Genomic DNA, 18,169 nt, shown 5'->3' with positions numbered 1-18,169 from the left:
TATACAAGCTTGTTTCTCAGTGAAACGGTACATGTCAAAAAGAATATTGTTATTTTGTCCCTCATATTTTTTGCTTTGGTGCCCTAAGTTTTCACATATGTCGCCACAGTACCGGAGGAAAAAAGTCTTTAGCCATCCTAGATATATCTCTGATGGTACATTTTCCACTGAGGTAAAAGTTGTAGGAGTTGCGACAAATGTTTTGTAGACAGTCTTTAATTTGAATTATGTGCGTCACTTACATCAGCAAGGATCAGACCATGTTTAAATTTGATGTTGCAGTTTGTGAGTAATGTTTATTTACTTGCTATTTTTAGCTCAATGTTACTCACATTTAGCCCTTTGCTAGGGTTAATTTTGGACTCTGCTTGGCTGGCTTGCAGTGAGCAATGTTTATTTACTCACCATGTTTTGCCCATTTTTACTCACATTTAGCCCTTTGCAAGGGTTAATTTTGGACACTGCTTGGCTGGTTGCAGTTTGTGAGTAATGTTTATTTACTCGCCATTTTTTACCCAAAGTTACTCATATTTAGCCCTTTGTGAGGGTTAATTTTGGACTCTGCTTGCCTGGTTTGCAGTGAGTAATGTTTATTTACTCACTATATTTAGCCCATTTTTACTAACATTTAGCCCTTTGCGAGGGTTAACTTTGGACTCTGCTTGCATGGTTTGCAGTCTGGTTTACTGCATTCAGTGCAGTAAACCAAAGTCATAGCTCTCTAATCATGCGCTAAGCAGACAGTATCAGACTAGGCTCACATGGTCCATGGCTCTTCACAGTGCGTCGTGAGGAACCAGGGGTTCAGAATATGGGAATGTAGAGGGCGTCTGGGAGCTGGTCTCGTTCTGTGGTACGACTAACCTCAGCCACTCGTGTGCTCTCATTGAGAGACAGACGCTGTCTCCTCTTTGTCCTTGGGAAGTTTCGAGGTGAGCCGTAAGGGTGGGGCGGAGAGTCACTTGTCCCCATTCTGGCACCCATCCTTGGCTAGCACTGCTCTAAGCCACAGTGCACTTCCTCGATAAACACCAAAAAGATGTAGGAGCCTCTCCATGAGCTATTGGGAACTTCTGTTCTTAAACACTAAGAAATTATTTATGCTGCTGGGTTATCAGCTTGCAGCCTTGGTATTTGGTTTGAAAAAATAATTTTTTGCAGTGTATCATTTCAGATTCTGGTTCAGAATAAACGTTCCTTTTTGTATCTATATTTTTAAAGCCCTATATGGTAAAATCCCAGAGATGTAGGGCTCTCGATGTGGCTCCATACTTAATTTTAGGTACATTTTACCCATTTTCAATGGTCGAAAAACAAATGTGGGTCACATGGCATGAAGCTAGTTTTTCTTATCCAGCAAAACAAAAGTCTGAAGTAATATAAATAATTATGAAACTATAAATGCACCTTTATTTTTTCATATTAAATCAGAGAGTACAAAACTACACTATTTTTAATGGTGCACTCAGTAAAATGTCATCTTGAACTTACACTGACACCTAGGGGTTTGGATGCAGAATCATTTAAACACAACAGTTTCAGTTACCAGTGCCAATGTAGAAATTGACAATTAACAGTCAACCATGCTTAATTTAATTAATCAGTGGAAGTGTCCAATAACAGGCTGGTTGCTGAGATTAAGCGAGTAGTATTCAGCTGGTGATGTGATCCTAACATGGCAGCCCCCAAGAGGGGACCTTCTCCATGTAAAATACGTATATCTAGTTTTTGTATTTCAGAAATGTACATCTACAAAGCTCTGCAGTGCAACACAATGTAATATTATGCAGCTGAATAGGATTTTATGATGGCTTGCTATCAAGTCCTGATAGTGGTGGTAAAACTGTCATTTTATCACAGGAAAGCTCAACAGGCCCTCTAAAACTACAAGATTTGTTGTTACTTCCCATTTTCTAAATTGAGTAGCGATTTATGGGAAGAGGCATCTTTTATTGTTTTCACTCTGTGATGTCACTTCCTTCCATGAGACCGTCTGCGAAGATTTCCTGTCATTATGTCCATCAGTGTGTGCTGCTGGGTGTTGTTTTTACGAAGAGCCACTTTCTACTTCGAGTCAGAGTCAGGCATCTTGACACCTTTCGGGGTCTGCCAGCAGCTCTGTGGATGTGCTCTGACTTGCTCTGACAAGTTCTTCTGTTGCCTGGCACGTCTTCAGCATTTCAGATGCCCTGAGAGTTGATGATAATGAAGTCATACAGGCTCTAATCCCAATTGTGTTAACCGACATTCGCTAAGTTACAACAGAGCCTGTTTTTAATGCTAGTTTGAGGATCTTCTTTTGTTTATTTTGGCCTTTTTGCAAGACTAAGGCAAGCACCAGTGTTACTATTGCTCAAACTTAAAAACCCCTTCTAAAACCAGCACACCAGTCCAGCCTGACCAGGCTGGGAGACCAGCTAAAACCAGCAAACCCATTTCAGCTGGTTTAAGCTGTTTTTTCCACCATTCTCTGGAAGTTGTCCTGGGTCTAATGGCCCCTCAGGAGACTGTCTCTATCACATCTAGTTGTTATCTCAGCCCTGTTTTATTTCGGTTACACCACACCGCTCTGCACAGGTTGAAGAGATATCCGTCCGCTACTCTTACCCTCAGGAGACGCAGAGAGGCAGATTAACAAAGTGATTTAATGTTGCACATTACTCTCTTGAGATCTCTGCTCCTGGTTTCTTGGCACGGGGCCTTCACCCCCTCCTGCTCAAGTAACACAGCAGCTTCTCCTACGTCTGTCTCTCTCAGTCTTTATCTCTCCGTCACGTGGGTAAACACACTCGCATCTCTGACCTCTAAGCCATTTTGCCTCAGCATGTCCAGTTTAGTTTCACTAAACTTACCTATCAATTCCCTTTTTAAAATATCCTGAGTGAGAATTCTAGCAGCTTTTTTTCTCTTCGATTTAGCAAAAAAGACTAGAGCTACATGACATGTTGAAAATCATAATGAGTCTTATTTTTGTGTGGAAAATGATTAAAAAACAATGATTAAATATATATTTATTGTTTTTGATTAGTATTTATAAATTAAGTAAGAATTTTCTATTTTATTATTATAGCATTAATTTATTATTTTTATTATTGGCAAGGCAAGGCAAAGCAAGTTTATTTACAGTTGAAGTCAGAAGTTTACATACACCTTAGCCAAATACATTTAAACTCAGTTTTTCACAATTCTTGACATTTAATCGTAGAAAACTTTCCCTGTGTTAGGTCAGTTAGGATCACTATTTTAAGAAAGTGAAATTTCAGAATAATAGTAGAGAGAATGGTTTATTTCAGCTTTTATTCCTTTCATCACATTCCCAGTGGGTCAGAGGTTTACATACACTTTGTTAGTATTTGGTAGCATTGCTTTTAAATTGCTTAACTTGGGTCAAACGTTTTGGGTAGCCTTCCAAAAGCTTCTCACAATAAGTTGCTGGAATTTTGGCCCATTCCTCCAGACAGAACTGGTGTAACTGAGTCAGGATTGTGGGCCTCCTTGCTCGCACATTCTTTTTCAGTTCAGCCCACACATTTTCTATTGGATTGTGGTCAGGGATTTGTGATGGCCACTACAATACCTTGACTTTGTTTTCCTTCAGCCATTTTGCCACATCATTGGAGGTATGCTTGGGTTCATTGTCTATTTGGAAGACCCATTTGCGACCGATCTTTAACTTCCTGGCTGATGTCTTGAGATGTTTCTTCAATATATCCACATAATTTTCCTTCCCACAACATGATACGGCCACCTCCATGCTTCACAGTTGGGATGGTGTTCTTCGGCTTGCAAGCCTCATGCTTTTTCCTCCAAACATAACGATGGTCATTATGGCTAAACAGTTCAATATTTTTTTCATCAGACCAGAGGACATTTCTCCAAAAAGTAAGATCTTTGTCCCCATGTGCACTTCCAAACTGTAGTCTGGCATTTTTATGGCAGTTTTGGAGCAGTGGATTCTTCCTTGCTGAGCAGCCTTTCAGATTATTTCGATATAGGACTTGTTTTACTGTGGATATAGATACTTGTCTACCTGTTTCCTCCAGCATCTTCACAAGGTCCTTTGCTGTAGCTCTGGGATTGATTTGCTCTTTTTTTTTTCACCAAACTATGTTCATCTCTAGGAGATAGAATGCATCTCCTTCCTGAGCGGTATGATGGCTGCATGGTCCCATGGGGTTTATACTTGCATACTATTGTTTGTACAGATGAATGTGGAACCTTCAAGCGTTTGGAAATTGCTCCCAAGGATGAACCAGACTTGTGGAGGTCCACATTTTTTTTTTTCTGAGGTTTTGGCTGATTTCTTTGGATTTTTCCCATGATGTCAAGCAAAGAGGCACTGAGTTTGTAGGTAGGCCTTAAAATTCATCCACAGGTACACCTCCAATTCAGTACACCTCCTATCAGAAGCTAATTGTCTAAAGGCTTGACATCATTTTTTGGAATTTTCCAAGCAGCTTAAAGGCACAGTTAACTTATGTAAACTTCTGACCCACTGGAATTGTGATGTAGTCTGTTAAAAGTGAAACAATCTGTCTGTAAACAATTGTTGGAAAAATTACTCATGTCATGCACAAATTAGATGTCCTAAACGACTTGCCAAAACTATAGTTTGCTTAAATCTGTGGAGTGGTTAAAAAATGAGTTTTAATGACTTCAACCTAAGTGTATGTAAACTTCTGATTTCAACTGTGTATAGCATATTTCATATACAATGGCAATTCAAAGTGCTTTACATAAAAATGATAAAGAAAATAAAAGATAAAATAAATTTGAAAATTCAATTAAGAACAAGAAATAAGAATAAAAGTAATAAAATACATTTAAAAAAGGAAAAATTATAAAAATTAAAAAAGAAAAAGAATACAGAAATAAAATGATGCAGTGCAATAAGTGCAACATAGTGCTTAGTGAATAAATGTACAGCTTATTGTATAGTTTATTTTATTAAATTAATATTTTCTTATTATAGATAATGATAGTAATAATTAAAAAAATAAATATATATTTTTTAGTATTGATATTGTTTTGATTAATTCTCATCATTGACCAATATTGGGAGCAGATCATATCGGAGAATTTTTTCCCCATTTATACAGTATTCTCTCTTTCGATGCCATGTTTCAAACATAACTACTATGTTTTCAAACTATATATATATAAATAATAATAATAAAATATTAAAAAAAATAATTATTAAATATATATTTTTTGTTATTTATTAGTATTTATAAATTAAGACTTTTATTTTATTATTATTGCATTAATTTATTATTTTTATTATTGTATAATTTATTTTATTAAGTTAATATTTTCTTATTATAAATAATGATAATATGGATATTGTTCTGATTATTTCTCATCATTGACCAATATTGGTAGCAGATCATATCAAAGAATTTTCCCCATTTACACAGTATTCCCTGTTTCGATGCCATGTTTCAAACTATAACTGTATATTAATAATAATAATAATAATATTAACACATAATAATAATAATAATAATAATAATAATAATAATAATAATAATAATTAAACATAATAATAATTAAATACATATATTTATTTATTGTTTTTTATTAGTATTTATAAAGCAAATCATATCAGGGATTTTGCCCCTTATAATTACTATAAATAAATATATAAATAAATTAAATATATACAAATAATTATTCATTTACAAAATTATTAAAAATATATTTATTTGGTTTGATCAGTATTTGCAGTATAAAATAAGTAAACATATATTTTATCTGTATTCAAAGTGTCACACCACTTCTGAGTGCTCAATCCTGTTCTGTTCACACTGCAGCTAAATACAGCTGTCACACCACTTCTGAGTGCTTAATCATTAGACTTGTGCACAAGCATGACACAATATATCCACCCCACATCATGTGGAAGATGTCCTTGAATAACTTCTGCTCGAATGGCTTATCCTGAAATGAAGCTGCTACACATCAGACTGATCAGTTAGTTGGAGATGATTGAGCTAGACATCATCAGGAGCTCTCAGAGCCCAGCTTTAATGGATTACTGAACAGCTTAAAGTTATGTAAGGTGTTGCTCTTTGGGAGACCGTTCATGCTGTACACAAAGGTGCACATGGTAGAGGTTACATGGAGATCTTTATTGCATTTGTGTTTTCATACAACTGCAGTAGCTGGATCCATTTAAAATCGAAATAGCTATTTGGCTGTTGGTTAACATATTGCTTGCCTAGGTTACGTCAAAGAAAACGGAACATTGTTTCTGAATTGGAACAAAAATGTAGTGGAGCAAAAATATTATTATTATTTTATTTTTTTGGGGGATAATGTGCACCAATGAATTGTACACAATAAGACCAGGAGCATGTATTAAGAGAGTAAATATTGGAATATTGTGATATTGTGGCTCATTTAGCCTTTTGTCTGTTTGAATACAGTTTATACCCATGCAGAAAGGAACCATGAACTGTATTTGCTCTTAAATGACTTGAGTTTACAGCTACTTTCCGTTTGTATTGGCATACTCTTGCTTGTCACAGTCAAAGCTGAACTAAAATTGCCAAGGCTTTTATCATTTGGTATGCTTTTCAAATTCAAATGAAATTTCTCTTCTGATGTCTCATCTGTTTTTTCCATCTCTTCTCATAAACTCTTCACATCTCTCTGGCTTTTATCAGTTCACTTGAAAGATAATCAAAAGATCACATCTTGGTGCACGCAGTTGTTGACCACGCCAAACCAGAAGCAAAGAAAAGCAGTTGACCCTAGATGATGTCTGCTGTAGATTTTCTCTATGGATTCTCCCTTTCATTCTGAGTTTGAACAGTTCACCTTTACTCTCAAGAGAGCACTGCTTTCTCTCATTTGCATTGCAAGTTGCCCTTGAGTTTTATTTCCTCTTGTGCAAGTTGCTCTGGTCTTCACGATTACTTGTACTTAGGGTTAGTGTTTTTTTTTTTTTTTTAAATCCTGAACCATTTATGGATGATACCTTAAATTATGCGGCTTTTGAATTTTGCCTGATGAATAATAACATTTTCAAAAAACAACATAACTTTAATTTAATAATGTCCTTGATCCTTTGACATAAAAAAGGTTATTGTACTATAAAAACATACTGTAAGTTCCAGAACTCAAAACTTCCTCACTGCAAAAAGAGAATTTGTTGAAACCAAGCTGCCAAAATGACTCGTTTTCTACTTCCTCTACATTGTGATGTCACACTGTGGTAGACATTTGCATCTGATCGCCTCCAAAACAACACTTCAATGCCTACTTTACCTTTAATCATTTCCTTAGCCTGCCCAGTAGTGTTGAGCAGTGAGATCGCAAATAGAGAGAGCAGGTCAATCAAGAGCAGAGAGCCAATTAGAACAGTGGGCATGTACTCTCTATTCTTAAAGGAGAAGCAGCACCAAAACCGAATGTTTCTGACAGAGGGTCAGAATGAGAGTTGAAAATGATCATGTTTTATAAATATATGACAGTGTTTTGTGTAAAAAACCTTACTAGTGAACCTTAAAAGTGAACCTCAAGGAACATATTAAAATGACCCCTTTAAAACAACATAAATTAGCTTAAGAAGCAAAATTGCAAAAGATGCTATATTAAGACTTATTTACTTTCTTATCTTATTGGAATTTTTTAAAGCATAAACATCACTAATTTCGTTTTCAACCTCATTTTTAAAATCAGTTGTGTTTTCTAAAAGTCCAGTTTTAGTACACAAAGCAAAAGCAAAAATTGCAAAATTGCAAAAGATGTGAAGACATGTTTTCAGAGAATATATTTTGAATGACGTTTATTTTTCTTACCCTATATTGTTGAATTGCTTTTTCTTGATTTATGCATAAACATTACTAAATTTAGCTAAATTTATGCTTAAAACAAGAAATTCACATTTTAAAGAATTTTTTCATTTTATTTTTTTGCCATAAAAACAAACTGGAAACAACAACAAAAATTCCAGTGTGAAACCAAAGTTTTATAAATCATCTGTTTTCCAAAAGTCTCATTCTAATACACTGTTCACAGAAACATTGCTGTTTTCTTCCCACATTCAAGCACTGAGTGGTATCACACGTTTGGCTGATAAAATCTGTGTCACTCTCTGTCTTGTCTGTTCAGAAACGGATGCCGAAGTCTTTGAAATAAGAGGAACGAGCACAGAGGAAAGACTGCGCTGAGGATCGGAGACAAAGGAAGAGAGCGATAGGAAGGAAGACAAGCGGACATTACTTTTGGAATAGGAAGGAATAACAGACCGAAATAATGGGGAGGAAAAAGATTCAGATTGCGCGGATAATGGATGAACGCAACAGACAGGTAAAAGAGATTTTATCTGGAAGGAAAGAATGGAGACGCAGCTATCATTTCATAGAAATGCAATCATACAGCGCTAATCGCACAAACAAGCGTCTTTAGCACACACACACACACACACACACACACACACACACACACACACACACACACACACAGATAGTATGCATCACTTAAGGAAGTGCCAGCTGTCTCTGACGACAGCGTCACAAGACACTCACAAGCCCAGTTCTTACTTTAGACTGGCTGCTTTTAGTTTTGCCCTGCACTGTATGTTGTGGGTTTTTGTGTGTATTGGAAATATGACTCTCCTAAATTACCGTAATTACCATTTTAATACTTTTGTACAGGTGAAGTGTGTAATATATGTGCCACTAGTGTCAACATACAGAATTGCAATTAAATAATAACTGTTTTTAAACCAGTTTCCTGAACACTTCCCCCATCTGCACGGCATTGATTGAGCCAAAGTTGCTATGTCTGGCTGGTCGTGGTGATCAAACAAACAGAGCAATGTTTTGATAGTGCCACAGAGTTTTTACACTTTTTGATTAAAATCAACCAACGAATGGTTTTAATGTCTCTGCATATAAATAAAACCCCCATGAATTCAGAATTGGAGTTTTGTGTCTTTTAGTCCATGTCTATTTTCTTTCAAGCCATCTATATGCTAGTGTTCTCCTAAAATTAGTCTACATACCAGCAGCTTTTCACATTAGCATCAAAAAAGATTTATCCATGTGTGTTGCATGTTTCTATGTGTGTGTGTGAAATATCATTACCCTAAATCATCATAATTGCTGTTTTTAATACTTCTTTAATTGTGATATAAATGCATTGCCTGTGCATCAGAGGATACGATCCGGAGAGTCTGAATAATTGAGGTTTGTAACGGAGCAGAGGAAACCGTGCCTCCGCCAACGGGTGTGTCATTCACCACAACTACAGTTAGCTGTTCCAAACTATTACTCACTTGGGCAATTAGACAGGCAGTATCCTTGACTTCTCATGCCACATCTGACAGCACTTATGTAACACATCAACCTCTTAACTTCCTGATCAAACCAATGTTTCATTTTGCCGTGGTGTCGTTCTTTATAGGGGAGAGTTCAGGGATTTGTGACATTATGGCACAGGTTTGCATGCATGTGTTATTTCATTCATCAACTTTGCAGTCAAAAAAAGTTTTTTGCAGTTAATTTTTTTCAAAGCTAACACGCTGATAGCTGCAGGTCATACCACCAGAGCTCTGCGGCTTCTAACAAGCTAATAACTGCAATTTATCCTTAAGAACTGACTACAGTGTCTTCAAATTTCAGCCAGAATGAAATTAATTAAAAGTCAAACTATTCAAACATTATTTATCGAACACTTTATGGGTTCAAGCTTTGAATTATTGAATAAAACTTACAGTCCTAAGAAAAGGTTTCACGTTGAACTCAAAAACACAAGCGTGCTACAAGCTCTCGATTTGATCCTGACATTGATTCGATTTCAATTAATTTGTGTTATGTAAATTTTGCTTATATGCGAAAGAAATTCTCTCTCAGTGAATGCTGTTAATAATACAGGGAAAATATCAATTTGACAAATTTTAGAAAATTTGTAAAGTTCTTTAGAAAACCATATATTTACTGGTGCTTAAAAGGCTAGTTCAACTAAAATTGAAAATTCTCTCATCATTAACGGACTTTCATGCCGTCCCAGATGTCTATCACTTTCTTTCTTCTGCTGAATACAAATGAAGATTTTTAGAAGAATATTTCAGCTCTGTAGGACCTTTCAATTCAAGTGAATCATGGTAGAAAAATCATATTAAGGCAGCATAAAAGTAATCCATACGACTCCTGTGGTTTAATGTATGTCTTCTGAAGTGATGCAATCACTTTGGGTGATAAAAACATCAATATTTCAACCCTTTTTTACTGTAAATTTTAGAATGTGAAAGTGAAAGTGGAGCTTTATAGTAAAAAAGGACTTAAATATTGATCTGTTTCGCACCCACACCTAATATATTGCTTCTTAAGACATAGATTTAACCACTTGAGTCGTATGGATTACTTTTATACTGCTTTTATATGATTTTTGGAGCTTGAAAGATCTGGTCACCATTCACTTGCATTCTATGGACCTACAGAGCTGAAATATTCTTCTAAAAATCTTCATTTGTGTTCTGCAGAAGAAAATCATACACATCTGGGATGGCATGAGGGTGATGTAAATGATGAGAGAATTTTCATTTTTGGGTGAACTATCCCTTTAAGAGAATCGGGAAAAAATACAGTAATCAGAAGAAACAATAATCGTTATTTCCACGGTCATGGACATTTTTTTACTTTGATTTCCCAGCCTGAAAAAGTCATGGTGCAGGTGTCTCGAGATGCGTTTTTGAAAATGCAAGTTCTTTGTAATTGGTGCGAGACGCAGCAAAAACAGTGAGACCCAGCACAACAGTCAAAGACGCCAGTTCAGTATGTGTTTGCAAACAAAAAAAATAACGCAGATACTTGCAAAAATACAATCAGTGTGAACAGCCACTAATTCGTCCATTCGCGCGTCTATGAGTTAAGAGCGAGTGTGTGAAACACGTTACATTAAAATTAAAACAATTATAGTGTATATCAAATAAATGCAGCTAATATTATATGAGAAATAATATATTATTAAACATTAAGAATAACTAGATAGGAAAAGTTTGTCAAGAAAAACTTTGATATTGGCTTGACAAACCCTTGTCTGATAGTTTAAAAAAGTTTTAATTTTGATGGTTATGCAGACATTACAGTAAGACAAACAGCTAGCAAGCTAGATAGATATTCAGATAAAATATCGGATACAGTTGAAAGAACTTAAAGCACCTTTAAAGGCCTTTTGTGGGTTTGTTTACATTTGAATTTTTGACAGCTGGAGTTTGAATTAACGAGCATTCCATTGGCCCTTTCGAACATTCCGTCAGTGTAAGTCTATGGTATTTTTCCCATTTTTGATCATCCGCAGTGCAAAAACCATAAGTCTGATCAGTTAGAAAAGACATAGCACACTAGTCCAGTCTTCAGACCGTCTGAAGGTCTGTACTAAATTTGGTGGATGTAGCTTGAAAGCTCTAAGTGTTACGTTCAGAAAATATGGGTCTTCGTTTAGGGATTTTGAAAAAACCTTAAACAAAGTTGTAGAATAACAATATTCTAATAATTTATTTGTTTAATAATTACAAACTCAAACCCAAAGTTATACTTAAAAAAGCTCATCCAAACCCAACCGAAAACCTGACAGTTTGTCGGTTCCTGTCAAGTCCGATTTGGGTAGCAGACCTCTAGTGTGAATCATTATCAAGAACTTTTTTAATTTCCAAAGAACCAATTAGCCAACTCAAAAACCCCATACAGCGAAAATGGTTCTTGAAAAGATACAGCAAAGAACCACTGAAGAACCTTTATTTGTTTATAAACAAGACTGTGTGTATCTTTATCTGAGATGAGTGTGTTTATCGTCAGTAGAGTGCTCAAAAGAAATGTTAAGTGTTCAGATTGCTGCTTTATGTAGTGTTCTTTAGTTCTGAGCAATGCCTTTGTGTTTAAGTGGACAACACTAATTAAGCTCAGGGCACAGGATAAATGACTAGCTGTCATCTACGTTTTCTCCCCCCACCCCCAAAGCCATTGTGGAGGGGAAACCATTGAACCCTTCCTGTTTTGGCAGGAAATGCATTCAAATGTGCTTCCTGACCCCCAGTGCAGAGGCATGATTAGCCACTCTCACCTCCCACCCTTTCCCGTGTCGTGATGGTGGAGCACTCCTTTGATATGCTGTTTATGTCTTAAAGAGAGAGTTCACTCCAAAAATTTTAATTCTGTCATCATTTACTCACCCTCATGTTGTTCCTAACCTGCCTTTCTTTCTTCTGAGGTATACAAAAGTATACATTTTGAAGCATTTTCACGTTGTTCTTTTTCAAAAAATAAAAACAAACAATAATTGTAGGCTGTCAACCTCCAAAAAGGATAAAAAAAGCACTATAAAAGTAGGTGAGATGGCTTGGATGCTAGAATAAATATTTTTGTCATCATTCATTGAAAATCTTCCACTTCTGCAGCAACTCTCAAATCTCATTTGTGTTTGAGTAATTTCAAAAATGTCATCACGCCAGGTTTGATGTCATTTATGCTGAATGCCATTGGTTCTCACGTGTCACGCGACCAAATACATGGGGCAAGTTTGAATAATGCGGATGTGCAAACGAGATTTGAGAGCTACGGCGGCCAATAAGGGAAGATTTGTAGTTAATGATTACTTACATTTTGGTCTGTTTCTCACACAAAGCTATCGTACAGCTTCAGAAGACTTTGAATATAGCGCATGAGTCATATGGACTACTTTTATTGTGCTTTTTGGAGCTTAACAGCCCCTAGTCACTACTGTATATGTTTATGTTTACACTGATGAGGCAAAGCATTATGACCACCTGCCTAATATGCTGTTGCTCCTCCACGTGCTGCCAAAACAGCGCCAACCTGCCAAGGCAGGTTTCATCTAAGTCACTCAGGTCTTTACTCCTGCCCATTTCTACTGCATTCAACACGTTTACTACGAGAACTGGTTGTTCACTTACCATCTAATCTACCCAGACATTGACATGTGGCCTTGTTAGGTGATGAGCAACGTTATTTGCTTCACCTGTGAGTGGTCATAATGTTTTGGCTCATCGGTGTATATGTATATTTTATTTTATGGAAAGGAGCAGTGTGAACAGCCTGCTAAACTTTTAGCTTTGTGTTCCACGGAAGAAAGAAAGTCAGCTTGTTTGGAACAACGTGAGAATGGGTACTACATCAGTTTTGGGTGAACTACTCCTTTAACTTACTGCAAAACTGTGAAATAACCTCACATCCTTCTTTGCTGGGACCGCACGCTTGTCTAAAGTTAGCTGCAGCTTAGATACATCGAAGTAAAACTCGGCATAAAAAAAGCATGTAGGAAAACAAAACAAAAAAAATCGTCTGTATGACTCAGACATCTAAGGTAAATCAAGACAGGCTGAAGACAGTGTGATGTGTGGCGCTGAATGCATGTAGCGTTTGAAAGGTGGTGTCTTCATGTGTGTGTAGGCGTTTCAGTGAGCACGTGTAAGACATCTGTCATTCCCAGTTCATGCGTGTGTGTGAGTGTAATCTAAATCTTGTGGAGGTGAGAACATCAGCATGCAGAGCAGTAGGAGTGAGAAGATTGCCCTGGTGGAGTTTGTTTGTGACAGAATGCATGACGTCCAAGCTCACGCACAGGGATCAGGAACTCACAAACACAAGTCTTGTGGATTACTGTCTTCAAATACATGTGTTTAGCACTTTGACATGCGTATAGGATTGCACTCCTGAGGGAAATACAAATCTCTTTTATATCTCATTTGTTTATTCTAGAAAGGAAAGAGAAGAAATGGAAAACAAGTCTCCTGCTTCTCAAATGTTTTTTTTCCTGAGAAAAAGACACATGCGTCTCTTCTAGCGTTTCAGACGTGATCTCAACAATATCAAAAAATGGTGTTTAGATTTGTCAAGATATGTCTGCAATCAGAGTCAGAGATTTCTATATGAACTCAAACATTTCTCGTCAAATTCTTCCAAGCCCAAATTATCTGAACTATGCTATCCATTTTATAGCTCTACTGTATACTGTTGCTGTGTCAACAAATGTCTGTTTTTCTATATTTATTTGTCCTATTCTGCGGCATTACCACAAAAAAATAATATTGACTTGCCCCTCATTTATTTAAAAACAAGCAAAAATCATGGTTACAGTAAGGCACTTACAATGGAAGTCAATGGGGCCAGTCAAAAAACAATAAAATACACACTGTTTAAAAAGTATAGACACCAGACATAAACATTATATGAGTTAACATGATTTTAGTGTGATGAAAGCAGGGATTTACCAGCGTTACGGCATTTTCTAAATTACAGGGTTTAGTGCCGTTAAGTCGTCATGATAACAAAGTTGTAATATGGGAAATAGTTTTACACAAATAAGATTAGTTAGTTATTTTATCAGACTAAAATCATGTTGACACATATAAGGTTTACGTCTTGTAGCTATACTTTTGAAACTTTTATGGACTGGCCCCCTTCACTTCCACTGTAAGAGCCTTACTGTAACGTCAATTTTTGTGGTTATCAACATTATGCCACAAATGCTGTTGATTGAGCTTAACTCGTATTCAACCCGGAACATTAATTTAAATGAGACATATCTGAGAACTCCATTAAGTCTCACGAGCTATAAAAGATCAACCTCTTAGCAATAACATTTTCTGCTGGACTTTTAGCATTTTGATATCAGAATTTAATTATCCAGAGTTTGAATATATCAAGCAGACACTCAAGATTTTTTCTTTTTATTGCCAACCAAGATTTTTTGTGTTTTGTGCCAACCAAACTGCTGTTCTTCTCTGAATTTCATTGCCATCTCATCACAGATGGACACTTTGTTCTGTGAAGGTTTAAATGGTGTCTTTGGGAAATTGTCCTTTCCAACTGGAACGTATGCTCCGCTGCCGGCGTGCCTAGGTGATGCTGGGTCAGCATTAGCCAAAGCCATCCAATGAACCCTGCCACCCAGGGGCTTTCAATTTGTGTAGCATGCTGGGCAGAATTTCACCTTGAACTCCCTAGTCTAAATATAGTATGGCATGCCAAGCACTGATAGCTCTCTAACCAAAGAAGCCTGTCAAACTATTTTGTTTTGGACAGACCGAGTCATGTACGCTCTAACATCAGCGTTTACAAAGTTTCATTTTGATGAGGCTGGTTTGCAAGCCATGATAATTTTAAGAAATTAAAATTAAATTAGAACACAACTGAATTAAGTCACGTTATGCTAGTATTTTAATGCATCAATCTACAACCACAAATAATATATTGCTATGTTGGAACTATTGCTTAGCGGTTAGCCTAGCATTTAGCGCAGCTAACACCAATACGATTATAAAAATTAGCTTTTTCAAAAAATCAGACAATGCACAAACAAAAACGTGTTTACATGATCAAATCAAATCACTTTATTGTCACACAGCCATATACACAAGTGCAATGGTGTGTGAAATTCTTGGGTGCAGTTCCGATCAACATAGCAGTCGTGACAGTGATGAGACATATACCAATTTACAATAACATCACATTAACACAACACAATTTAAACATCTGTTATACACATAATTACACTCAACAATATACAAATAATAACATACACTGTACAGTATACAATATGCTGTTTTTTTTTTTTTTTTTTTTTTTTACTATATAGATACTATATAGATACACATTATTCAATAAAAATTAAAAAATAAAAATATATAAAAAAGTGTGTGTGTATATATATATATATATATATATATATATATATATATATATATATATATATATATATATAGAATGTACAGTATTGTACTGTATTGACATTCAGGCTGTCGGTTGATAGTCAGTTGTTAAGAGAGACATAATATAATAACAGTAATATAATTTATGACAGTCCGGTGTGAGATAAAAGAGTAATAAAGTGCAGGGCTGATGTATTTTGATCGTGGGAGATCAAGAGTTCAGAAGTCTGATTGCTTGGGGGAAGAAGCTGTCATGGAGTCGGCTGGTGCGGGTCCTGATGCTGCGATGCCGCCTACCTGATGGTAGCAGTGAGAACAGCCCATGGCTCGGGTGGTTGGAGTCTCTGATGATCCTCCGAGCTTTTTTCACACACCGCCTTGTATATATTTCCTGGAGGGAGGGAAGCTCACCTTCGATGATGTGTTTGGCAGTTCGCACCACCCTTTGCAGTGCTTTGTGGTTGTGGGCGGTGCTATTGCCGTACCAGGCAGAGATACAGCCAGTCAGGATGCTCTCCACAGTGCAGGTGTAGAACCGTGTGAGGATGTGGCGGTTCATTCCAAACTTCCTCAGCCATCTCAGGAAGAAGAGGCGCTGATGAGCCTTCTTCACAACGACTTCAGTGTGGACGGACCATGTGAGTTCCTCAGTGATGTGGACACCCAGGAACTTGAAGCTGCTGACTCTCTCCACTGGTGCTCCATTGATGGTGATTGGACTGTGTTCTCTGTCTTTTCTTCTGAAGTCCACCACAAGCTCCTTTGTCTTACTGACGTTGAGGGAGAGGTTGTGCTCCTGACACCAGTGTGTCAGAGTGTGCACCTCCTCTCTGTAGGCTGTTTCATCATTGTCAGTGATCAGACCTACCACCGTCGTGTCATCAGCAAACTTAATGATGGCATTGGAGTTATGTGTTGCCACACAGTCATGTGTGTACAGGGAATACAGTAGTGGGCTGAGAACACAGCCCTGCGGGGCTCCAGTGTTGAGGGTCAGTGATGAGGAGATGTTGCTGCCTATTCTAACCACCTGGCGTCTGCTTGACAGGAAGTCCAGGATCCAGCTGCACAGCGAGCTGTTTAAGCCCAGAGCCCGGAGTTTCTCATCTAGCTTGGAGGGCACTATGGTGTTGAATGCTGAGCTGTAGTCTACAAACAACATTCTCACATAAGTGTTCTTTTTTTCCAGGTGGGAGAGAGCAGTGTGTAGTGTAGATGCAATGGCATCATCAGTGGAGCGGTTGTTGCGGTATGCAAACTGCAGCGGGTCAAGATTGAGTGGTAATACAGAGCAGATGTAATCTCTGATTAGTCTCTCAAAACATTTGCTGATGATGGGGGTCAGAGCAACAGGACGCCAGTCATTTAAACACGTTATTTTTGATTGTTTTGGAACAGGCACAATGGTGGATGTTTTAAAGCATGTGGGGACTACAGACAAAGAGAGGGAAAGGTTGAAAATGTCCGTAAAAACACCAGCCAGCTGGTTCGCGCACGCTCTGATAATGCGGCCCGGAATGCCGTCTGGACCCGCGGCTTTGCGGATATTCACCCGTCGGAAGGATCGGGTTACATCCGCTACAGAGACGGAGAGTGAACTAACCTCTGTAGCTTCAGCCGCGAGAGCTCTCTCCGCGAGGGCGGTGTTATTTCCCTCGAAACGAGCATAAAAAGTATTTAGCTCATCCGGTAGAGAGGCAGCGGTGTTCATGGCGGAGTTTTTATTCCCTTTAAAGTCCGTGATGATGTTAATTCCCTGCCACATGCTTCTAGAGTTGGTGGTGTTAAACTGTCCTTCAATCTTACTCCTGTACTGGCGTTTTGCTGTTTTGATAGTTTTTCGGAGGGCATAACTGGCTTGTTTATGCTCCTCCGGGTTCCCGGAATTAAAAGCGGAGGTCCGCACATTAAGTGCCGCGCGAACATCGCTATTGATCCACGGCTTCTGATTCGGATAGATTCGCACAGTTCTGGTCGGAATCACTTCCTCTACACACGTTCTGATGAAACACATTACGCTATCAGCGTAAAGCTCGATGTCGTCATCAGAGGTGGACCGGAACATCTCCCAGTCCGTGCGATCAAAACAGTCTTGTAGCGTAGAGTCTGATTGGTCCGACCAGCACTGGATCGTTCTGAGGGTGGGTGCTTCCTGTTTCAATTTCTGCCTGTAAGCGGGCAGAAGCAGAATGGAAGAGTGGTCCGATTTGCCAAATGGTGGGCGGGGGAGGGATTTGTAGCCATCCCGGAACGGAGAGTAGCAATGGTCCAAAACCCGGTCCCCTCGTGTGTTGAAACTAATGTGCTGGTGATATTTTGGTGCGACTGATTTTAAACTGGCTTTATTAAAGTCCCCGGTCACAATGAACGCGGCCTCAGGGTGCGCGGTTTCCTGCTCACTTATACTCCCATACAGTTCCTTGAGTGCCCGGTCTGTGTCGGCTTATGGGGGAATGTACACAGCAGTGATAATGACCGCTGTGAATTCCC

General features: G+C 37.8%; 1 protein-coding gene across 5 annotated transcripts in view; it reads left to right on the top strand.

The window, feature by feature from the left end:
* The window catches only part of LOC127434063 (myocyte-specific enhancer factor 2C-like), a 66,678-nt gene that overhangs the window by 17,961 nt on the left and 30,548 nt on the right, over positions 1–18,169 (top strand). For all 5 annotated transcript variants that reach the window (XM_051686516.1, XM_051686518.1, XM_051686520.1 and 2 more), the window contains one exon: positions 8,119–8,316. In XM_051686516.1, the coding sequence (XP_051542476.1) occupies positions 8,263–8,316 (54 nt within the window). In that variant the 5' untranslated portion in view covers positions 8,119–8,262. The remainder of the gene's footprint in view (positions 1–8,118; positions 8,317–18,169) is intronic.

Source organism: Myxocyprinus asiaticus, chromosome 43 (assembly GCF_019703515.2).
Source record: "Myxocyprinus asiaticus isolate MX2 ecotype Aquarium Trade chromosome 43, UBuf_Myxa_2, whole genome shotgun sequence".
NCBI classification, from domain to species: domain Eukaryota; kingdom Metazoa; phylum Chordata; class Actinopteri; order Cypriniformes; family Catostomidae; genus Myxocyprinus; species Myxocyprinus asiaticus.
The sequence above is the reverse complement of the archived record's forward strand: the minus strand, read 5'-3'. Positions and strand labels throughout refer to the sequence as shown.